This window comes from Aplysia californica, unplaced genomic scaffold (genome assembly GCF_000002075.1).
Source record: "Aplysia californica isolate F4 #8 unplaced genomic scaffold, AplCal3.0 scaffold00499, whole genome shotgun sequence".
Classification (NCBI taxonomy): domain Eukaryota; kingdom Metazoa; phylum Mollusca; class Gastropoda; order Aplysiida; family Aplysiidae; genus Aplysia; species Aplysia californica.
In genome coordinates, this window is record NW_004797769.1 from 567,878 (window position 1) to 592,604 (window position 24,727).

Genomic DNA, 24,727 nt, shown 5'->3' on the forward strand with positions numbered 1-24,727 from the left:
CTTTAGTTGACTGTCTTTGATTTTTACACTGGTCATATAGTAAGCGTTAAGAATTTTTATCCCTATTCTCCTTGGTTCTCATATCATGGTGATTCCTTTTATTATTGTAGGCTTTTCTGGAGTTTGAAGAAGAGTCGTGTGCTGTCAATATGGTCACATATTTCAAGACCAACCCAGCTCAAGTGCGACTGAAGTCTTGTTACGTTCAGTACTCAAACCACAAAGAGCTGAAAACAGATGCAGCCAATGTTCAGGTAAGCTCTAGTGACCAACTTCAGGTTGACTTCTAGAATGTTGACTTTTTGTAGATGCAAGAACATTTAATTTTTGTAATGTCTTTTGAACCACCCACAGTGTTAGTATTTTGTCTTTGTTCTGTGTTATTGTGGGGGGGGGGGGAAATTGTCGGAAATGGAACAAGCTGGTATTTGTGTATAAACAACTTTTAAAAATTGATACTTTTCTTGCAGTGTGCCTTTTCTGAAAATCTGAGTAAACAATAGATCTTATGCAGTTGTGAGTGCCGTAAAACCCCATACTAAACTAAACTGAACATAGATTTTTGGGTGGTTGGCGGGTGCTTTGGTGTGGTTTGCTCTTTCTTTCCTATCGAACATCTATCATCCTTATCTCCCCTCCTTTTTGTTACTCTCTTGTAACACATCTATGGGGGCTCTCGTGGCCTAGAGGTTAAGGTGTTGGCCTCTCATTCAAAGGTCCCGGGTTCGAATCCGGGTAGCGACCAAAAAATTTATTCTCTAAAATTGTCTCCTTTCACCTCCTTTCCTGCTCTCTAGCAATGTTCTGTTGTCTGCTTTCATTTCCACTTTCTGCCCCCACCCCTTCACCTCCTTTGCCCCCTCCTCTGGGCTCCCGACTCTTTCTGCAGCCTTTCTACTGTTACTCCTTGGCTCCTCCTTACTGCTGTCTTTCTGCCACACCCCTGATCTTCTGGTAGGAAAGATCTACACCTAGCCTTCTCGGACAAGGGCGAAAAATCTCGGAGGGCCCGTGTGCAAGTTGCGCACGTTAAAGATCCCTTGGTGGTCTAAAATCGATAAGAGTAGGCTTCGGCCGCCACCCGGGCAAAACTCAAAATTTCCTACCAACTGAAAATATTAGGTGTGTCCCGCGCGCTCATATGACCTTATGCAGTTGCGAGCGCCGTAAAACACTTTACAAAAGCAAAAGGCAAGTAACACATCTATTCTCCGGCACTTATATGACCTTATTGTGTGGCAAGTGCCGTAAAACCTCTTACTACCAAAATCCATAGATTTAAGATTTGGTTATCTTGCTTGCATTTCATTCAATTACTCCGAAGAGTTTTTTTGTGGGCAGGTCTCCCCTCTATGATGCTTATGATGAATTGTATTGTGTCATCTAAATTTGATTATAATATGATATTACTATACACTGAAGCATCATATCTCATGTACAGTCTAGCACGCACATAATGAACAGATTCTTTTTTGGTCCTGAATTTTTTCTTCTTTGCAAAATGTGCGCATAGCAAAAACAATTAGTGCCGGTGAAGGTAGGTCTTATCAAACAAAAGTGCAGAGTTCGTCCCTGCCGAGGTAGCTGGATGAGAGAAACGGGCACAGTATGAGTGTAGGCCAAGGATGTATTATGTATATGTCACAGTTAATAGTGTTCAACAGTAAATTTAGCCTGCACGTTTAAGTTGCGATTGGGAGTCTACAATCCTCTGAAGGTACATATCCGGTGTTGTTGCAATGTATATCAGTGTGATTCCTCTTCAACTGGGATTACACACCTCGCAACAGTCTGCCAGAGTTCTTTATTATGTCTACGTGGTTGAGCAAAAATATGTGGAAAGGCTTATCGGTTATGTAACATAGATGGCTGGTCATTGCAGAGGTGAACGAAATATCTGTCAAGATCTGCAAAATGTTTAAGCAACTATGAATTGAATGCAACACACCTGTTGATGTAGCATAAAGAGCATGATTCATGTTAATTTCAACCTAATTGTCAATCTTTGTGTATTTCTCTGGATATAGTCTGAAATTTGTACAGAATGAAACTATTTCCTTGCTCCTCTGATCATGCTGTGTGTGTGCTAGATTGTATTTCCATGTTAAAGTAATATGAATTGAATTGAGACCTTATTTTCTGTGTGAATTGAATTGAGACCGTATTTTCTGTGTAAGGACACCAGGAATATACGTGTTTTTTGTAGTGTGAGGAAAGTAAAGTACCTTCAGAGAATTGAAGGATGGCAAGAGACTCTCTGAAGTTGTTACTGATTTTAGTTGAATAGATTTCTTAAAATGGCATCTTTACATGTATTTCTTGTTGTCCTCTCAGAACACGAGTGCACAGGCTGCTCTCCAGGCAGCACAGGGATTGCTTGGCTCTGGCACTGCACCCGGAGGAGGAGCAGCAGGAGGAGAACAGACAACCATTCTGCGAGTTATTGTTGACAATGTTCTCTACCCTGTCACTTTGGAGGTTCTGCATCAGGTAATGAAGGCAGTTAAAAAACTCCTTTATTTTGAAAATTAAAATCTCTGAATTGCAGTAAACGCCACGCTCAGTTTCTCTTTGATTTTTAAACAAGTAGGGTGACTGATCAAGCTATCAATGTAGCAAATAAAAAAAAATGTGGTTTCTTATGTGAAAAGTGTTTGTCACCATTGGGCAGTATCGTATTATCAATTGTCGTAACGGAAAGACAAAAAGTGCTTGATTTAATTCAGTGGATGCACGGTTAGACACTGATGATGATGAAATTGGATGTATCAAAATCTTGGAGGAAAAAATGTTTTCCAATCCTTTAAAAAGCACTAAATTGAAATTTCTTAGAGAGGTGTGGCTTCCTGTTCCCCCGATGAGTATGGTTGTGTGACCCCGAGACCCCTGGCATAGAATTTTCAATTTTCTCTGTTGGAAGCATTAATAAATACATGTACCCTCATTCTGTAAGACATACAAGCGCCAAATGTAGTTTGATTTCAATGGGAGGATTTCATTTACAAATATGCTGCTGGGGTAGCATCTTGCATTTGTATAGCAATGTTGCCGTATCCCTTACAGCCTCTACCCAATGTCCCACCCACCCCCTTTTTTTCACGTATTCTCTTTGGCGCTCATATGACCTTATGCAGTTGCGAGCGCCGTAAAACCCTATTCTAAAATTCTATGGAGGTTAATTCCTTATCTCTGTGACGGCTGTGCTGGTGAGAGCGGCTCGGTCACAATCCTTTGACGTCAAATTACTTTTCTGCAATTGAGGAAAACGGGTCCCTTTTACCATAAGTGGGATAGTGGCAGAAAAAGTGTTATTGTGGTTTTTGTTTCCAGAGGCACATTAGTGCAAACCTGTACTGCCCTTGTTTAAGAAAAACTGTTGAATGGACTTAATTTAGACAATACCTGTTTCTCATCTTTTGCTCATTGTGAAAACGAAAATTTTAGTGTTCGTGTCTGACATTTTTGTTTTGGAGTTGTAAAGTTTACACATGTGCCATGTTTTTCATAGATTTTATTTCAATTTTCAGCTCTTCTCCAGGTTCGGAAAAATCATGAAGATCATCACATTTACAAAGAACAGTAAGTTTTATGTCATATTACCTTTGTTAATTTTATTACTCAGGCTTATATAGAACTACTGATTGCTAGTTTATCATATTATTGTGGGTCAGTTTTGTTTTCAACCTAGTCTTCATTCATTCAAAAACTTACAACTTAAAAAATTTCTTAAAAATTAAGTCTTGCTCAGCAGAGCTGCGCTAGATGTTATATTTATAAATATTCTATTTTGTTGGGGTATAATGTCAGCTATGCTTGTATTATAATGGTTGGGTGCAATTTGATACAGTACAATGCTTCAATTTAATTTTTGGGGGTCTGAATAATTTCCTGTGTTCTGTGTATCAATTTATTTTAAGGCGTGCGGATTTTTCTTTCCAGACACATTCCAGGCTCTCATTCAGTTCTCTGACCCGATTTCTGCTGCAACTGCTAAGGATGTAAGTTGTTTATGTTTGTGGGTTTTCCCCCCCCCCAAAGTTGTGAATGAAATAAATTTTGTCCACAAATGATATTGCCTGATAATGTTGTCTTCTAGTTTGCCTGCTGCACAAACTATGCAATTGATTCACTCTTGGTCTATTTTGTGTCTTGTATTTCATTCTTAAGAAATGTACATTGTAAGAATAGATTGCCATGTTTGTATTTAACCCCATTGATGTGTTCAAATGCTATTATTTTAAAAAAAAATTTTTAAAGTCCCTAGAGAGTCGGAACATCTACAATGGGTGCAATTAGATTGCCATGTTTGTATTTAACCCTATTGATTTGTTCAAATGCTGACATTATTTTTATTTATGAAAAAAAAAAATTAGTCCCTGGACAGTCAGAACATCTACAATGGGTGCAATACCCTCAAGATTGACTACTCTCGTCTGACCAACCTGAATGTCAAGTACAACAATGACAAGAGCAGAGACTTCACTCGACCAGATCTCCCTGCTGGAGAAGGAATGCTTGATGGTGGAATGGGAATGGGTGGTAAGTTGTGCAATTGTCCTTAGTTTAGTGTGCTTTAATCTCAGAGCTTCCAGTTTTCCCCAAATTACCAGATTTTCGCAAATGGAAAAATTCCGTGAAAGTTCGTGAAAAAAAATCCATCCTGGTCAGAGACTATTTGCAGTAATGTTTTGTGTAGGGGGGCTTATTGTGTGAAATTTTAGTGTTATTTAGAAAGTTGTTTTAAATTATGTAAAATCTATTCACACTCGATTTTTAACCTTTAAAAATTTAAATTAATAATACTGACCAGAATCAGGCTGAGCAGTGAGCTATTGAGAAAAAAACCCCAACTTGTTTCGCACGCTCTTATGACCTTATGCAGTTTCGAGCGCCGTAATACCCCATACTAAACAACATATCGTCCTGATCTCTGTATTTGTTGCTGCCTTGGTGTAACCTTTGTAAAATTAGTGGGTGGATGGCAGGTGCCCTGATGTGGTTTGCTTCTTCTTTCCTATCAAACATCTATCGTCCATTCCTCCCCTCCTTTTTTGTATTTGTTACTCTCTTGTAACACCTATTCTTTGGCACTTATATGACGTTATTGTTTTGCAAATGCCATAAAACTCGTACTAAAACTAAAACTTTGTAAAATTTAGCATTTTAATGACCTTTCTCTGTTGCAAGTGCTGTAAAACTCTTACTAAAATTTGTTTGAGTCAGTTCTTTTTCCCCTGTGCTTGTGCAATTGTCTTTCGATGTGGTGTGTTTGTATAATGATTTAGATTTCACCATTTAACTATTTCTCCCTTTCTAAAATTCCCCAGGAGGCATGGGAGGAATGGGCGGTGGCATGGGAGGAGGAATGGGTGGTGGCATGGGAGGCGGAATGGGAGGTGGAATGGGCGGTGCTGGTGTTCTTGGATCTGGTAAGTGTTACCAAATGTTTGGGAAGATCTGTTTGTTGACTACTGTGGGTTGTGTCGGGCTGCATGGATAAATCATATTAATGTGTAATGAGTGACAATCGGGATATCCCGATTTTTAAGCCCCAAATCTCAAGACTCCCGATTTCGATTGCATGTATCCCGATTTTTTGTTTGTTCCATCTGTTGCGTCAGATATGACACCCATGGTAAATTTTAAAGTCGGCTTGGCAGTCACCCTGGCGATTTGTCGTTGGTCCCGATTTTTTCCCCCCAGATCCAGATTTCCCCCTTGAGATCCTGATTTTTAAATTTCATAGAATGACAGGTCTGTGTTTGACTGCAAGGTTGGATCTTATTTTTAGAAAGCTCAACTGTTAAAAATATTTCGATGATGAAAAAGGGCAGATAATTTCATTAGTTTTCATAATGTTCTCTTTGAAGGTGCCAATGCCATGGGACTCGGTGGTGGATTCAACTTTGGCAATGGCATGGGCAACCGAATGGGCAACATGGGTGTGAACTCCAACCAAGGATCTCCATGCATTCTTGTTTCTAACCTGGATGAGGAGGTATGTGACGAGGTTGATTGTGTTAAAGTTGTGGATGTGTGTAATGCCACTGACAGTTTGTACCTGCAAATATCTTCTCTCTTTGGTCTCCTAAGGTTAGAAATAATGTGACCCTCTGTTGAAATGGTTGACGCGTATGACGGGACATAAGTTTTGTCAGTTTGTGCAAAGTGATAGTTGTGTTGCATAGCACTTCCACTTGATGTTGTCGATAATGTTATAAGTATTCTAAAGCAATACTTTTTTTTTCTTTCTTTTTTAAAAATTTTTTTTAGGTTTGTTTTTGTGACCGCTCCCTTGGTGTGAATAGGTAGTTAACATAGATACTTAAAAACACGACGCTGTTTGATTAGATTTATTTTCTGCATGGATTTTCTGCATGTTTTTTTTTTTCCTCTTGCTGTTTCATTTGAAATAAGATCATGTGAAACCTTAATACAATGAGTTTGGTTTAATTTATGCATGCACTGCATGTTTGTCAGTAAGGATTTTTATAAGGGTAGCTTTTGTAGTTAATTGGAAGTAAATTGAAAAGTTACTGTCCTGAAAGAGTTCGTCTTTGTACTCTGCATATACTGCTTTTTGTTCTTGTGAGGCAAGTCGAGCACTGTGTTGTGGATGTAGAGGAGTGTTTTGGAGAGACTTCTGGTGGTGAGATCTTCGGAGTTGAAGTATTTAGTTGTGCAATCCGATGTGATCGGAACTTTGAAAAAAGAAACCCCCATCTTTTAAGTCGTATATATGTATTTTGTTTTGTTTTCAATGTGCTTTTCATGTTGATTTAATGTATGGTGTTGAGAACAAATCTTATTTTGGATTTGAAGGAAATCTATGTCTCCTTATTGCAAACCGTTTGAAAGTACTTTCCCTTTCTTCTGTTGCAGCAAATATCAAGGAAGCTAGCATTACACCAATTTTCATGCATTTTCTTTTTTTTGTCTTTTCTCATCTTCCCCAATGCCCCCAACCAAACAAATCCATCCCCTCATCTCATCCTGATGTGTCGCTGGACTACCTATGTCTGGTCTGGTCTGGTCTGGTCTGATCTGATCTACGCTGAACTCGCTGCCACGATTGCTGTTGCTGCCTACCTCGACTGATTTCTCCAATCTTTGAAAACTCGTCAATTTACTACTGCCTCTGGTCCATTTGTCCGTCTCACGCTGCCTTGCTATAAATAAAAAAAAAACGCCAACTGCGTTCTCAAAATTTATAGAAGGTTACACCAGAGGCTCTTTTTATACTGTTTGGTATGTCAAACCTTACTTTCCTTTTATACTTCACAATTTTCTTGGTCATGTTGCCAATGTTTTTGTTGTATTTTTATTCCTTTCTTTCTTTTTTTTTTTTTAACAACTTTCTAAATACTTTCTACTTCCTAGTGGACAACAAAACTTTTACGCCTTTCAATATACTCTGCCCCCCCACCTTTTCTGATAGTTGATTACAGTCTATAACTAAAACTAAGACTTTTGCAAAGACTACTTATTTTCTTTGATCTATTCCTCTACTGGGTCTGCCCCTTGCGAAGAAGATAGTTGCTGCTGCTCGCTCTCCTCCTTACTAGAAATATGCATAATCTTGTGTTCTGTTTAATTATAGACTGCTGAGATTTTGAAACTTTTTGTTTTCCTCATTCTTTTGACATCTTTCTTTAATACCTAACCTTCATCTTTATCAAAATACATTGGCAACAGTTTTTCTTGTGTAAACCTCTTTGCACGAAACTGGAAACAAAAAGATAAAACCAACAAGCGTCATGAGCATTATTCCTTATAACTGAAATTAAAAAATAAAATTAGAAAACTCTTTTTTCTTCTGAAGTGGCTCTTTATCAGATAGAATGTCCATTTCTTTTCTTTTGGCAGAAAGGCAAATTCTTTTGTCAGTCACAACTATAGTTTCTGTTTTTCATGGTCTCAGCGTATGCACCGAGCTCATTGCTTGTTGTTTTATAAAATGCTGTCTTCTTTGCCACACTTTCCAGTTTCAGGTTATGTGGAGTGAACCTTAAGATGACACTTCATAAACAGTTACAATGCTATTGGTTTTTTGTTTTTCTTTTAAAACATGTGACAGCCTGCAAAATGTTGTCTAGGACATTTTGACACCCTGCGTGCGGATGCTTTGCTTTGGTCATTTCTCTGTATTAAAAAAAAAAGAAAAGCAATTAAATGGTCAATTGGAAGTCCTCTTGCTTGACCCTTGGACTGAACATTTGCCCTAATATTTTGTTATTGTGAATCTTATTGGATTATTATGAGAGAGGGCTAATTGGATGTTGTGAGATGAACTTGTTAGTCACCAACTTATCTACATTATTAAAGGGACTCGTGGTTGAAAAGGAGTAAGCAATCTCAAGAATGGTTACTTTTGGTTTTCAGGAATTGTTTGGAATCTTAAAAAATGTCGTTAGTCCTCATAAATGGCTAGTGTCAAAGACTTTATTATGGTAGTTAGCATTTTGCAGGCTGAATTTCCCTTCTGTTTAGATGTGTAGTTACTATATCACTCGCATTTGTTAAATCTTTTAGATCTGCACTTCTTGTATATCAAGAAATGTTTGTTGGGGTAAAGTCAGAGTAGTATTTGCCAAGTATTGGTCATCAGTGTGATATTGTTTTAGTTTTTTTGGCGTTCTGTTATGTAAAGCTTTTATTGTATAATGTTTTGCACATGTTAAATGCTGATCTGAGGTAAGTCATACTTTTTATCTGACGGGTTCAATTCACCATCTCTACCTTCTCTCAGTAGTGATTGAGAATGTTCGATGGGGCAATTTTTCCTTTTGTTGGAAAAATCCTGCTGAAAACGAAACTAAAAAAACCCCCCCAAAAACTTCTATCTCAAATGATCTACTCCTGTTCGATATTAGGTTAATGTATTACTAACCGTATTTGCCATCCTCACCCAGGTGTTTATGGTAACGTGCACCGCGTGAAGATCTTGTTCAACAAGAAGGACAATGCTCTTGTACAGATGGCTGATCCCACACAAGCCCAGCAAGGTGAGATGGTTGTTTGTAGTCAAATAGTTAATTTTTGTCTTTGTGATAAACTTTGCCCAGCTGTTGTTTATAGATCAGCCATGATTGTATTGCACAAAAGGTTCGTCTTTCTTATAGCCCATCAGTGGCTTTCAACTAGATTTATATCGGTGATCAAAAGTCGAGAGTAATCTTTTTTTTTACTTTCCCCACATCTGTTTTGGAGGTACAAATAGCGTGCTTAAATTTTCAAAACTCTATGCCCAAGAACATTAGTGTCAGCTATGCAATTTTTCAAGCTACCTTTTGCCGACCCACAGCAAATGTATGAGGGGAAGTAAAAAAAGTTTTGTTGGTTTGATTGTAACTTGGTCTCAAACCAAATTTTTCACAGAGGCTAAGGTCTGTTCATTTCCTGTAGTGTTGATCTCTCGATGCTTCTTTCATAGGAGTGAAAGTCTGAAGGTACCAAATCAGGAGTGGGAGCTGGGTGTGGCAGTGTTTTCCATTTGATGAACCTCTGGGGGTGGCAGTTATTTGATGTGATGTCATTCAAGCAAAATTTGAAGAAAATTGAATTTTAATTGTTCGGGTTTAAGAGTACATATGCAAGTATTTCTGAACGTTGTTATAAAATTTGATGCAAAGTTGTCTCGAATAGCCAACAGTCTGCAGTACTTTCTTGTTTAGTCCACCTCAAACGGAATGTGTCGAATTTAAATATGTGCGGGAAAAATATTTTAAATGTAAAGATATTAAGACCCTTTTTGACATCATAGAGCCTAGAAAAATTTTAAGTTATATAAAAGAAATTGGACTATTTAATAGAATATGAAATATATAGTTATCGATATCGGTGTATATATACATACACTGAAATTTATATTGTATATACAAATGTAAATAAGCCTTTTCCATATTTACAAAAAAAATTTTTTATAAATGTTTGTTCGTCTTTTTAGCATAATGGAAATAGTGTGATCGTTTGCGGTTGCGAGCTCCGAAAGACTCTTACTAAAAACACGTCTGATTTTGTAGCGATGAAACCTGATGGCGCTTAAATGACCAAAATTGTGTCGATAGTGCCGTAAAACACATACACAAACAAACAAACAAATATACTTTTTTAACTCATTCGCTGCGGCGAAAGCGACTTCGCTACGGCTCGAGAACCGACCTATAATTCTAGCTTATATATTATTCCAATCCACATATCCGTGTTAAAATAAGAGTTATAATATGTTTACTTCCGGGTCAAGCGTTTCCACTGAAAATTGAAGGCTTAGATTGTTTTGAAACGCGCGGCTCGGCGAAAGTGACTTCGCTACGACTCGAGAACCGGCCTATAATTCTAGCTTAGATGTTCAAATCCATCCATGTTAAAATTAAAGTTATAATATAAAGTTTACTTCCGGGTCAGGCGTTTCCACAGAAAATCGGAAGCTTAGATTGTTTTGAAACGTGATTTCGAAGTTTATGCAACTTTGGTTTTATCGCGATGCCCAAATTATAGCCCAGACTCCAGTCTTAGTACTTTTACACTACAAAATTTATAATTATTTTGCTCACTAAAGAAAAGAAGGCATCTTCTTTAGAATATTGATACTTTTGGACTCAGATTTGCCAGTGCTCTGTTATTGAGAAATCAATATTTTTCAGTGCTAGATATAGATCCAAATTGTCAAAATATTTTGTCTCCCCAAAATCACTATTTTTTTGGTGATTTTAAATATTTTTCGGTTCTATTCATTTATGGTTATTTTGACTAGGTGCAAAGATTATTAATTTTTTATTTTCAAGTTTTAGCCACATCCAAGCAAAATTGTTTTGCATAATCGCCTCTTACATGAACCAAAGTTGAAAAATACACAAATGAACATTACAGGTGTATTCTAAAAACCATACTGAAAATTTTGGTATATATGTTGATGTTTATTTGAATTTGTGACCCCAAAGACCTGTGAACTGCGCACTAGTCACCATCTCATTTCGCCCCCATGAAAAAATTCGACCACAATCCGAAAATAATACGTAGCGAATGAGTTAAAACCATGTAATTGAAGGAAAGTAAGCCTTTTGGTGTACCTTAGGATATTTCATTTTCATTTGCTCTTTTTCTCCAACCCAGCTATCACATACTTGGACAAGGCAAAGGTCTGGGGGAGAACCTTGAGAGTTGCTCCATCCAAACATCAACTTATTCAGATGCCCAAGGAAGGCCAATCTGTAAGTTTTGTTAATAAATAAAATTGATTGTCTGATCATGGGTGGGATGTAGTGTTTTGAGCCGCAAGCTTAAATGATGAGAAAATATATAAATGCAGTTGACTCCACTTGTTTTCAGGCCACTTGACTTGATCTTCGGATGAACTGATGTTTTTCTGGGGTACAAGTACCTCTTCTTTTCATTTGTTAGTCAAACTGTTATGTTGACTTGTACTCCAACATAAATATGTTTGAGTTGAAGAATTTCTTTACCACTGCTGCAAGTGGTTTAATTTGTTTTGCTTATCATCGGATGTTTCACGTCGATTTTGACACAGATACTTCGACTGAAAACATACTCTTGGCAGTATTCTTCACTTTCTGAAATCCCAAGTCTTTTTTATTCTTTAAAAAAGCCATGCCGCATGCCTAAAATGTATTTCCCATAAAAATGGTTTGGAGGAATAAAGTGCTTTCATGTTACTTTTTTTTTCATTGAGATGTTTATTTGCAATGTATAGTACAGACTTGCAAGCACTCCATTGAAATCGCAGCTCTTTGATTTAAAAATATAACTCTCAAACTCAGATTTTAGGAAGGATTCCAACTCCTATTGTTGGTCAGGGAGTTGTTGGCATGTATGATGGTACAGTTGAACCTTTCCTGGCGGCCGTCATATTTTAACAGACAACCCCTATCACACCAAGCAATAACACCTGTCTTAGACGGCCACCTTAGTGACTATTACATTTTGTCATAAATTGTGCATTGGCCCCTGGCGTTGAGGACGAGCTGTCATAATCCAATCACCTGTCGTTGTTGTTAGGTAGTCCCTCCAACTCCAACCGGTCATGTTGTGTTGGCCCCTCCCTCTGTTGACCAATAGGTAACAAATTTTCAGCTGGTGAGGAAAGGGTGTGGTCCCTCATAACCCATAAGCCCCGCCCAGAACTCGTACTCAAATCTTAAGTTAGATGAGTGGTCACTGTTTACCCACTCTGTAACAAAGAAACAATGGAGGTCAACATGAACTTGTGACAAAAGCGCCGCTCGTTCTCCGAGTGGTGGCGACCCATGTGTTTGTTTTACCATAGCACTCGTCCTCCTTGTCTGACACATTTAGTTTTTATGTCACCCTTGCAGCAACAGAAGAAAAAAACCCCCAGTGAAAACTACAACACACAACAACAACAATGGGGCTACCTTTCGGTTAGGGCCTCAGAAAGGAATGGTTTTCTTCATCTTGATCAGTCCTGCCTAAGATGGCCACCTGTCTTATAAGGCCACTTTTCTCCTTGACAATGAGTGGCTGTCTTACACAGGTTCGACTGTATTTCTAAGCTTTCAGTTGATTGTTGTGTGCCTTTCTGTTATATATGGGAAAAAAGAGGAGTATTTTTTAGAATGTCATTTTAGTGAAAAATCATTGTTGCTGTTGGGTTGGTTTTTTTCAGGATGCCGGCCTGACGAAAGATTTTGTGACGTCCCCACATCACAGATTCAAGCGCATGGGCTCCAAGAACTACATTTTCCCTCCTACAGGCGTGCTGCATTTGTACAATGTGTAAGTTTTAGGATCAATATAAACCATATTGGGCATGAATGAGTGGACCATGGTTTAGCAATGACCACGAAAATCCTTTTTTTTGCTAGAAAGTGTTTGCAAATAGGTGCATTTTGTAGCTTTATCTTCACCGAGCATGGAACTTTTTGAATTTTTGAAATCCATCAATAAACAAAAAAGTTAGATTTTTTAATCAATTAATTTCTGGTACACTTATATAATGAAAAACCCCCAAAATATGGGACGTTCTTTGGTGAGTTTTGAGACAATATTCGTCATAACTCGCTCATTTCTCGGAGTATTTAAAAGAAACTTGGCAACCCAGTACATTTTCTAGTGCAGAATCTAGTCCTGCTTTCAGATTTTCCATAGCTATCCTATTTTTTGAGTTATGAAGACGTTTATAGGTAAAAATGTGGCAGTTTTCGGTGCGTTTTGAGACAATATTTGTCATAGCTCGCCTATTTCTTGGAATATGGAAATGAAACTTGGCAGTCTAGTACATTTTTTTATGCAGAACCTAGTCATGCAGTCAGATTTTTAATATCTGTCATACTTTTTGAGTTGTAAAGACATTAACAGGTAAAAAAGTGGCGTTCTTTACAGATTTACAAAGATTATCAGTCATATGTTCTCCCAAAGTCATGATATTTGAATGAAACTTGGCAACATAAAAGGTTCCTCCTTGCCAAGCAATGCCCTGGATCAATTTGTCACAAAAATGTAAGTAGAGAGCTGGATTTATTAGTCTAATAAATCCAGTTCTGTACTAGTAAAAGCATGCTTACTTTGTTATAGAAAATAAGATCGTCTCTGTGTATATCCATAGTTGGACAGTGTCCTTTTGTGTGGTAGATTAAGATGCGTTCAGATAATATAGTTTACAAGTCATGGGAATATTTGGCATGTGTAGGCTACAACTCATACAATAAATGTAACATATTTACCCCGCCCCATTCTCTCTCTCGCTCTCTCTCTAAAAAAATCGGCAGAACAAAACGCGCTCGGTGGGCATTGCTACATGGTTTTATGATTTAGGTCTTTTGTGTATTATGCCTTTCCTATTGAAGCTGCAGAGATGCCAACCAGTACGATTTTACGTATTTTAGTACGATTTTTGGCCGAAAATACGCGAATACGACTTTTCATGAAAAAATACGCATCTTGGAATGCGAAAAATAGGAGATTCAGCTTGGTCGAGTAAACCTAATTATCTCAAGTCCCATCTTTTGTCAAAATAGTTTCAGTATCGCGGAACTGGAATATTTGAAAACCAAGTCCGATAAGGTCAGTAAGTTCATTTTTGCCGGTCGCGATTGTGATATTATATTCGTTCAGCTTTTCACCGTCAAGAATATGTTTCAACTTTCACGCGAAGAGGCGGCTATGGCGGAAGTGTATGTGACACCGAGGCTCGATAGGGAAAATCAAGTTCAAAACTTTCGCTTTCGTTACCACCGAGAAGTTTGCCAGCGGTAGTCTGATAACGGAATATTTGTGACAATGCAGGTTGTGCAAAGTAAAAACTGTTGCCGCGCCAAAAAAATTTATTCAACACTCGGACTCGTCTCTGTGCTGTCACTTGTGGGAAAAACAGAAAAGAAAATACAAGCGTCGTTCGATTTTTAGATTGTCTGGTTTGCCATTGTGACCGGCGGGTGCTCTGGTGTGGTTTGCTTCTTCTTTCCTATCAAACATCTATCGTCTTTATCTCCCCTTCTTTTTTATGTTTGTTACTCTCTTGTGACACCTAATCTTCTGGCGCAGTTGCGAGCGCCGTAAAACCTCTACTAAAACTGAGTTTGAGCAATAATTTTAGTATGTCAGTTCATAATATGAATTATGATACCCAGACTGGTTCTTGATTATCAAAATTCTTGTTCTAGGCCCTTCTGAACGCTCAAAGCAGGATTAAATTTTTATATAATAATGAGAGGAAAATATTTTAAAAGACTGAAGTATTTAAGTCAAACAAGACCCCAGTACGGCACTGAACACTGACATGTTGTTTACTTGATACATGTATATTGTACACGTGTGTGCTCCCTTTTTTGAGCTGGTGAGCTAGTAAATTTTTTAAAGGAAATATTGCTGGATACCCTGAATATTTTACTAGTTGGTCCGTCGGTGGTGGGGAATACACATTTTCATATTTCCCAATACTCATTTCGATTTTCTATGGTTGGCATCTCTGAAGCTGTGTAAGCTGAATTTTATAGAATTTAAAATTGTCATTCAGTCTGGGGTGGGTCTTCATTTTTATTTTGGCTAGGTTTTTTTTTTTTTAAAATCTGAAGGTTCCTGGTGCTGTAAGTCAAGATAGGTTGGTGGTAATATGCTCCTGTAGAATCGATTGGGAGGCTTTTACAGTGATCTTCCTTGGCTCAGAGTACAGTTCTATTTGATACCCAAGCATACATATTCACCAGCCCGACTACTTTTTTTTGTTTTTTTGGTGCTTATTATAAGTAAGAGAAGGTCCACCTATATCCATCAAATGATTATGATTCACTTTTTGTTTCTTTTTCAGCAACACTCTGGAGGAAGATGACATCCGTAATTTGTTCTCTCAGTATGGATCAATCAAAGCTTTCAAGTTCTTTAAGTAAGGAATTGGTACTTTTAGTTGGCTCACTTTGTTTTGCCAATGCCTTTGCTTCTAGCGATTATTGGGTCCTCTTCAAATGGCAAGGAAACTAAATAATGCTATCTTCTTATTGTTCATGTGTTTGTAAGAATTTTTTACATTCCTTTTCCTTCAATCTTGTCTTTCCCTCTAGTGTTGACAAAAAATACATTTCTTACACATTACTGACTTTTGTACTGACATCGAAATTTCAACTATCGACCCACAGTAAAAGTTACTTTTACTTTTTCATCCTCTGTTGCCGTTGAGTGCGAGGGGAGATGCAGTTTTCTATGATACGCCAGCTCCGCAGCTCTTTCAGTTTTGATGTTTTCTTAGGGGTTCCTTGACACCCTCGAGCCACCTTTTACGTAGCCTTCCTCTTCATTTATAGCCTGAGTACTTGTTGTAGGCTCTCGAGGCTGGCTGGTCAGGTGACATGCGTAACAGGTGGCCAAACAATTTTATCCTGTCTTTCTATGTAATGCAGGCAGGACTCGGTGCCGATAGTTGCTCTTACTTCATTTCTCTGCCTGTCTCGTCTAGTGATGTTAAGGGTTTCGCAGAATTTCATTTCACATTGCAGTGATTTTGTTTTCATGGGTTTTGCTTAAAGTCCAGTAAATGATACATTTCCAAAAAAGCAAGAGCAGACAGATATACAAATTCATTTGTCGCAACTGCAGTGAGGTTACTGAACACACAGTGCTACAAATGAAACGGAGAGAGAGAATGTTTTACGGAGTGGGTTGTCCCAGCATGTGAGACATTTATTTACTAGGCCTAATGTCCTGTCTTGTTGTGTGTTTGCGTGAGTGCACTTTTAGGTCTAACTTTAGTAACGTCTACTGCCATTGTTAACGACCAAGACAAATTTCTCCCTGCGAGATGAATAAAGATTGTCATTGTCATCTAGATTTTCAGAATTTGGGGGGGGGTAATTATGATGCAGATATAATGAAATATAATGAGTTCCGGCAGGGAATGGAAAATTGTACAAGCTATCCCTGATTTGAAGTTTTCCATTTTCATATTTTCTGTGTTCATCTCAAGGCGTCACTTTTCGCCCGATTCTGTTACCTTTAGTTAGCGCGACTCGGCAGCCTGCCGGAGCTCTCCGGCTCGGGGTCACGAGGTTAATGAGCCCTGAAGTGACTTTGCCGGTGTCGGTTAGGAAGTTTGCATTTTTTACTGTTTAAAAAGATAACTTCTTCCCCATCCCACACAGCAAACCATTTCGCGGATGTACTAAAAGCTCAATGTCTTGAGATTTATTCTGCATTAAAATGGTTTATTTCTGTGCCGTAGTTATTGTTCTAGACAAGTGTTTGTAGAGTACCCAATTTGTCCTATTTTAGTTTCAAACTTATGAATAAATTATTGTTAATTTTAAAAAGGCACGACAGATCTCTTCAAAATCTGTGTTAAACTTACTACGAATATCTTAAATCTGGGCGAGTAGTAATAAAGTTATAAGAGAAGAAAGATGCACATCTGCATTTTTTAACTAAAGAACGATCAGTGTTAGCTCTTATTTTACTATTAAACAAGAGAAAGTTACTCTTCGTTTGTTCATGAATCATGCTGTGTCAGTGGCAGCCTGCATAAAACCCCACAAAACCGTGTTAAAACGTGGGTCGAAATAAACTTCTTGAATGGAATAAAAATAATGACAGCGAAGACATTCATTCTTGTCGGAAATTGCGCAGACACTTGTGAATGAAAAGAAATCAGTCACATTGTCAGTTATTGCAAATGGTCATAGAAGTGAAAAATAAAGCTGGAAAAGTCTTGTGCTGATTCAGTGTCCCTGGAAAGCTAGAAATTATTCTTGTAACCCAATTATGAGAAGTCATCCCTATTATTCAGTCAACTTACAAAACCGAGACTAAACGTTTTAAGAAAAATAAGGAATTTATGGAGTGTAACAGATACTGTTCGTGTATTACATTGAAGATGTATTCTGGCATTAAAATCGATTTGTACTTTTCATAGAGAAACTTCATGGTAACTTTTATAAACTTTCGAGAAAATATGCGAATATGCACGATTATATTAGACACATAAAGTTGTATTTGGAGGAATTACTTCTAGGCGAATTGTGTGCCCGATGGATAAAGTTGCAGAATTACAGCTTTCTATTATATGCGCAGATACCATCTGCACCAATGCTATGTTGTTCATGTTCCAAAAGGTCGACAGATTTTGTGTATGCCTTTTTTTAATATTGATTTTTTTTTCATAAAATATTACAATTTAGCATTGCCAACTCCAGCGCGTCTAACGAAATAACTAGACAAGTTACAACGTCCGTTCTTTTTTGAGTCTCAAGAGCAGAAATGCATGTTTTGGGTGCACTAAATGAGAATTACCATAAATACAAGGATACACCTAAAATTGTACGTTGAAAAGTACCAAAAATTAAGTCGGCCCAGACAGAGCGGCGACAGGGAGCTGACCCCCGTGACCCCGATGTGATAAGGCGCCCGGCGCGGCAACTAAAATTCCACTACTGGTGCGCCGTGATCTGTATTATTGGACTCAAAAGTCAGCTCTTGTATTCATCAACAGCATATGTGCTGAGTTTGTAGGGATGCTGTGACTAAATACCAGAACTGATGGTTTCTTTAAAATTGACTTTTTTTTTCTTTTTCAGCAACGACAGAAAGATGGCTTTGATTGAGATGTCAACAATTGAGGAAGCCACTCTTGCTTTAATTGTGAGTATCAGTGTGTGATTGCAGGCCTGCCTGCCAACACAAATTTTGTGAAATGGTTACGATTTTTATCCAATTTTACGAAAATACGATCGTATTACCCATGATTCTGATTTTTAAAAAAATGTTGGCTACCCCAACCCACTGCCAACCTTCCCGTGGTATAAGAAGAAAAATAGAAAAACTATCAGACCTAGACAGTGTACGTCACGTGCAGCTGTCCAACTTTAACAGTAGTAACACCCTTTTTGCATTGATCCTTTAGTCGCTCAGTGTCAATTTGCCCTTAGAAAAACATAAGACTTGATGTCCCAAAGCCAAGAGTAAAGCAGATTTTAGATTAACAATTCCTGCCTTTTTGTGTCGTCACACCTTTGTTTACTTTACATTTGTACTATACTTGACTACAACCCCTCTCCTTGACATGCCATAGAAGATTTTCCCTAGCCATATTACGAATTTTTAAGCCAGTTTACCAGTTCTCTTTCTGTTGGCTACTAAAACATGTGCTGGTAGGTAGGTGGGCAGTCCTGTGATTATAAAATCCTTTGCTCGTTACTTACGTCTCCATTTATGTGTCACGGTGTGGTGGGATCAGGCGCTCGTCAGTTTTTGGGTATATGAGGTTATTGGTTTCATCTAAAAGTCTGTTCATAGACCTTCCTTTTGGTGAAAAAAATATCCATCCCGAATAGAAGTCTGGTTGCTTATGGCTGAAAGAGGTCAGGGTTTCCTGGTTTCAGAGTTAACATTAGCGAAAAAATGGCCGCCAAAGTTTGGTAACTGTAACTTCCATAGCCTGACGGTCCTTGGAAATTGAAAATGTACTTTTTTTTGTTGCCGTTAAATGTTTTTCAGAAAATCCACACCAAAATGTTTTAAATGGACAGAAGAGGTGTTGAGCAAAAAAAGAAAATTTAGAAGAAAAATTTACCAAAAAATGCAGATTTCATTATTTTGACGAGCGTCTGATTTCACCACATGATAATAGGGGTTTTAATCGGATGATAGTGTGCAGTCTGAATCAACGACTATTTTGTGTGCATTGGGTTTGCTAAAAATTTTTTTATTTTTTTAGTATGTGACCTTCACCAAGATTAGTAGTAAAAAAAATATACTACTGCCATTAGAGATTAGCAGGTTTCTGTCAGATAGCCTAGGTTTGTAACGATCTTGCAGACTCACTAAAATCAGGTCACTTTTTGACCATGGACCATGTTGTTTTTTTTGTTGTTGAAAGGTATGAACTTGTAGTTCATGAACAATGGGGTTAAAAAAAAAGATGATACGTGCACAACTAAATATTGATCTGCTCATGATAATTGTTGGATGTTTCTACAGTCGCTTAATGTTGTCAGCGCAAGTCCAGCCCTATTAGTGATGGGGTTCATATTTAACCCTTTCGTTCCTCTTGTCAGATTTTCGGCTGAGCTGTCACTGGACAGTAGCCTAATGTCTCAGTGTTAATGGACGTGCGGTCTAGATCTAGCGCACTTGTGACATATTTCGGACACGGTCTTCGATTGTGTCACTTTTCTCACTTTCATTATTCCCCATTTCCTCCCATCTTACTCAGGATTTCAATTAACCTGTACTACTCAGTAAAGAAGTGAATTTATTTGCCTTTTTAAAGTCTTTTCGGTGTTTACGTTTTATGAGAGTACACGGCTGCCCGCAAGCCTAGATAAAAAAGATGCTAGCAAATTTGGTATCGATATACATGTCTTTTTATTCACGAATACAATTCTACGCTGTGTGTGTGGCTAAAACTCCTTATATAGAAGAATTAGAGCCAGGTTATTAGCGTGATGTACATGTAATGTCATACAGGCAAACAGGAGCGGCAAATTTTTCCAATTTTTGTGACGTACATTGTACAACATAGCGCTAAAAATTATGCATTTTCGTGACGTACCAGTGCTTCCAGTCTTTCGCAAATTTGCGGAGATCCAAAAGGAAAATTTTTCGCGGAAATTCATTTAAAAAACCAACCCAACAACAAACATTTTAAAAAAATGCAAAATGCAATTTTTTTTCGTAATTACCAAGAGTCAACAATTGCCATCCTGCACCGGAAGTGCTCTTTTATATAAAAGTGTAGACAGTGTCTTCGGCTTTGGTTGTTTATCCTTTTTCTTCTCAATTCTCAATGGCTGTCCAGAGCAGGACGCCTGGTTCAAATGTTTATCTGGTGCTAAGTCATATAGATCTAGGAGCGTTAAATTCATCCACTTTCAGTAAGTGTAGATCTAGTTAGAAATTGTGTGTTTATTTCAATATGCCTAATCAAACACAAGCAGAAAAAAGTAGAAAGTTAACTGTCAATTATAGATCTAGTTTTAGCTGTTATACTACTATTTATGGATATACAGTACCGGTGCATGTGAGAAAGCATGGGCTTGGATTTATATGGATCAACCCAAGCAGAATATTATGTATGCAAGGTTTGTTTTTTTCTCACTCATTTTCTTTTTAGATATCTGCTTTTGAACAGCCAGAAATGGCATATTTAGGGTGCCCTAAAACCAAAAAAAGGCGGCGCTGTCCCCCTTCAATCCCTTATTTTGCTCATGAAATGTTTCCTTTGTTCCAGGGTCTTCACAACTACCAAGTCGGCGACAGCCTCCATCTCAGGGTGTCCTTCTCCAAATCGACCATCTAAAATCATCGCTCATCGTCCTGTCTCATTGTATAAGTTGATCTGTTCAATTGTCTACTCAAATCTCATTGATCACCTTGCCATTATTTTTTTAAACCCATGTGCGTTATTAGCACAAAACTATTGATTTACATTGATGTAAGGCCATTCATGTTTTGAAACTGTTGATTTTGTGGGCGGGTTTGTTTTTATTTTTTTTTTTTATTTTGTATAGTGGGTTACAAGAATATTGAAAAGCATGAGATGCAGTGGACCATCTTAATGCTCTCTTTCATTTTCAGCGAGATCGTAGTGTTCCGTTTTTGGACAGCCCAGGGAATCTTATGTTCTCAGGAATAAGCTGTTCATATGTACTGTGTTCTGATTTTAGTGCACATTTGGAACAATAGAAATTTTGTAAATACATTGTATACTCGCCTCTAATGCGGCAGCTGAACTATCATGTTTTGGTTCTCTTTGTGTGTTGTTTTTATTTTCATGACATTGTGTGTATGATCTCCTTGTATTTTTTCTCCTGTGGCCATCTGCATGGTCGTGCTGATTCATGGGGAAAGTGGAGGCAGACTTGGTACCTTGGCTCTCGAGAGCTGCTATGAGGAGTATTACCCTTTGTTCATACCCGTCGGTGTTTGCAGGCTCCGCTGCTAAAACATTTAGTTGCTTTGCTGTCTGTACATGTAATGATCTGTTCAGGACTGGGGCAAACTAGGTTTTACAACTGTTTTATGAAGTACATTGTACTTTTCTGTTGGTGTTGTTCAAGCTGACAGAAGTACAGATATGCTCAAAAGTTGATCGGTTTTTTCTAAAGACGTTTCAGGGGGTATTTGCTGACTTTTTGGGGGAGTTTCTTAAAGAACCATAGATATTAAAATTTATAGTCTGTGTAGTTTCATCCATGTCGTGATCAAAATAAAACTAGTTATTTTTACTTTGCAGTACTGGTTTATTCATTGTTTGGGGTAGTTACAAATTGTACAGTACATGATCAAGGTTCTTCCTTTTTGGCCCAAGTCAGAAATGTGCCTAAATGAAACTGATCATCCAGGGACTCCTGACAGCCGAGGAGTCCTGTGGTGGATCAGTTTCAATGTTGACCCGTCTGACTTGGGCCATAAGGCCTTGGTGATGTCGGTGGAATGTATGGTTGGTGGGTATTTTTTTCTATCAAGCATCTGTCATCTTTATCTCTTGTCCTCATGTTACTCTTTTGTGATACCTCTAATCTTCGGCACTTGAGTGACTTATGTTGCAAGTCTTGTAACACTTGTTGGAACTTAAAAGTGATCTTAGGGAAACTTAAAGAGAAATTATTTGGTTGTGTGTGCAGCAAAAATGACTTGTTCAGAAACTACAATTGTAAACTAGAAGTTATACGTCCTCATCAACACTGTTTAGATCAAATTTGGTCCTTTTTTTTAAGCACGAGGGGGCTATCCCCAAAAATACAGTTTTTAGAAAATCGAGGGTAAAGTTTTTGCCCCTTGTTCAGTTTCTGTAAAAGACTAGGAGAGTTTCCTCTGTTACCAAATAAATGCAGTAGAACACGACTACAGCAGGACCTTACCGGAATCCCCCTTTTTCTCTGTGTAAACTCAATTAACTGTGCTCGGGTTTAGCAGGGCAAGGAAAGGCCCGAACTCGGATACAGCATACAGCGGGAGAGATCAAGTATTGAGGTTTAGCTGGGTTTAAGGGGATTGGGGAGGCGTTGGCGGGCTCCAAATAGGCAGTCAGCAGTGCAGCGTGAATCATAATAGCCAGTCCAGTGAGGTGGGGCAGGCGGCAGAGAGAGATGGTGTGTAGATACGCATTATGTGAGCCGCCACACCAAAAGTGGCGTGCGTGCCGTAGCTTAGAGGCTCTGTACATGTATGAAGAGAGCGTATAGGGCCGGCCAAAAAGTAAAAGAAGAGGAGAGTGTGGTGTATGTGATTCCTGATTCATTGAACTGCGATCATTTATGCTGACTCGGGCATACGCACGCTTAGGAGTTGGGCTGCTTTGACCCTGCCTGTCCATGCCAAACTCTGCTGACTGAAAGGGGAATCAAATTTCCCAGCACTCAAAGAATTATTCCCGCTTGGGAATCGGACCAACTCCTGTGGGCAATGGCAAAGCGCCTGACTGCTACAGCACAGACATCGGTGAACAAGTACAGTTGGGTCCATGTAATGTACAGTAGAAGTAAACCATCTAAAGTAGGGTGGACTAAAATTACGGTGGAGTCTGCGTAAAGTTAAATTTAAATACATGTAAAGAGAACATTGTCAATGGTCAATCTGAAAACTGCAAGAAACCAAAAAAAAAAAAATCTCCAATTTTGTCTTTGACTTTGAGTTGAGTGAAAACCCATAGAGATGAGCCAAAATGCTGCCATTTCTAACCCACAATGACTTATGGGGATTTGTCGACTAGATCTTTTAACCAGGAACCGCACCATCAAGTTTTACTGGAGTCTTCCTAAGAAACAGACAGGCATTGTCAGTGTACTGTATACTGCATGCCTATGTTTAAATCACAGAAACACACATCAATCACGACCTTCTGTTGGTCATGATTTATTGTTTCTGCAAAGTTAGTTCACAAACACTACAGTGACCGCGTGTTTCGTGACGTCATTTATGTTTACATCACACACAATGCGTGGATGTCGCTGAAGCTCGGCTTTCTTAGTTTATAAGATAGTAAGAAGACCCAGAGCTGCAGAAAAAGTAATCTGGCACGCCGGCTTAAAGCACGTTTCGGACTCGAGCACGCTAAACGGCTCTAACCGAATTTTTGCTATATAAATTACACGCCTTTAAGCACGGAAACTTCGGCTTCAAGCACGCTTCATTTACAAGACAGTCAATATTTTCTTGATGACCCATCGAAGTTTGAACAGTCTACACCGCAGCAGTGGAGTGTGTCAAGAGAAACCCAAAGAACGCGAGTGATGGACACACACTCACACGGGCGGAGAGGAAGGCAGAGAGATGTAGATATAGATAGATAGATAGATAGATACATGTACATACATATATATAGATAGATAGATAGATATAGATATTAGAATCGAGTCGAGCATTCGATTTCAGTGTTCATTGCCAGTGCCTCATCATTTAGCTGACAGGGGCAAGTGCGTGAGGCAATATCACTATCACTCAGATCTCCTCACTTTGCTTCTACTTCTATACATGCTAGTCCTAACCTGACACACAGCACAATACAGTGTGTACAAGTACAATGTAGTGCATAGTCTATTTGTGACCCAGCACCTCTTCTTCATTTATCGTTCCCAACGGTGTGTGTGTGTGATCGTTTTCCACTCTCCGGACATCAACTCATCCGGAGTTGACTGGAATGGTGCCGTGCACTATACAATACATTACGTAGTGTACCATACTGAGTAAAAGAGAGTTTAGAGAGGTACAGTCGACTACGGATTCTTTATAAATTATGAGTTGAGTGATGTCAGGGGAGTGGAAGAATACCAACTCATCAAATATCATTAAATATAAATTATAAATCTCAAGTTCAACTTGACGGCAGAGATCACAAAATCAAGGGACACAACAAATTTAATACATGTATTTTCTACTGTTCATATTTTGATTTTCGTACAATACAATGTCGTAAAAAGATCTCTACGTGTACATTTTATCATGATTATGACTATGAGTATATTTTTGGAAAAGAATACCTTCACCCCGAGACACACACACACACACATGGGCGAAGGCTGACTTGTTTGGAAGGTTAGTCAAAGTGAGACAACGAATCAGGTAGAAATGAGGCCACACACGAAAAACTTCCCACAATAAGAGCATAACAAAACTTCTTATTCGAGGCGGTAATATATAATGAGTTGCTAATGAAACCAAATCCTGAAAAACCATCATAATTTATAACAATACTTTGCTGAATGTTCACCCGCCAAAATACTCGAGAAAATATCTCAATAATTGCCCACTTTGGGCAAAACGTATT

The 24,727-nt window shown here is 38.3% G+C and overlaps 1 protein-coding gene and 1 non-coding gene across 3 annotated transcripts in view; both read left to right on the forward strand.

The window, feature by feature from the left end:
- Positions 1 to 21,693, forward strand: part of LOC101858729 (polypyrimidine tract-binding protein 3) — a 32,971-nt gene extending 11,278 nt beyond the window's left edge. For both annotated transcript variants that reach the window (XM_005105885.3, XM_005105886.2), the window contains exons 5-18: positions 111 to 254; positions 2,335 to 2,490; positions 3,528 to 3,579; positions 3,940 to 3,998; positions 4,374 to 4,539; positions 5,328 to 5,429; positions 5,871 to 5,998; positions 7,215 to 7,248; positions 8,913 to 9,005; positions 11,113 to 11,210; positions 12,644 to 12,753; positions 15,284 to 15,358; positions 18,036 to 18,099; positions 20,690 to 21,693. In XM_005105885.3, coding sequence (XP_005105942.1) covers positions 111 to 254; positions 2,335 to 2,490; positions 3,528 to 3,579; positions 3,940 to 3,998; positions 4,374 to 4,539; positions 5,328 to 5,429; positions 5,871 to 5,998; positions 7,215 to 7,248; positions 8,913 to 9,005; positions 11,113 to 11,210; positions 12,644 to 12,753; positions 15,284 to 15,358; positions 18,036 to 18,099; positions 20,690 to 20,758 — 1,350 coding nt within the window. In that variant the 3' untranslated portion in view covers positions 20,759 to 21,693. The remainder of the gene's footprint in view (positions 1 to 110; positions 255 to 2,334; positions 2,491 to 3,527; positions 3,580 to 3,939; positions 3,999 to 4,373; positions 4,540 to 5,327; positions 5,430 to 5,870; positions 5,999 to 7,214; positions 7,249 to 8,912; positions 9,006 to 11,112; positions 11,211 to 12,643; positions 12,754 to 15,283; positions 15,359 to 18,035; positions 18,100 to 20,689) is intronic.
- On the forward strand, positions 1,354 to 1,427 carry LOC118478326. The gene has a single exon (XR_004858954.1). It is a non-coding gene; the product is annotated as a small nucleolar RNA SNORD34 (small nucleolar RNA).
- Positions 21,694 to 24,727: the final 3,034 nt, after the last annotated feature.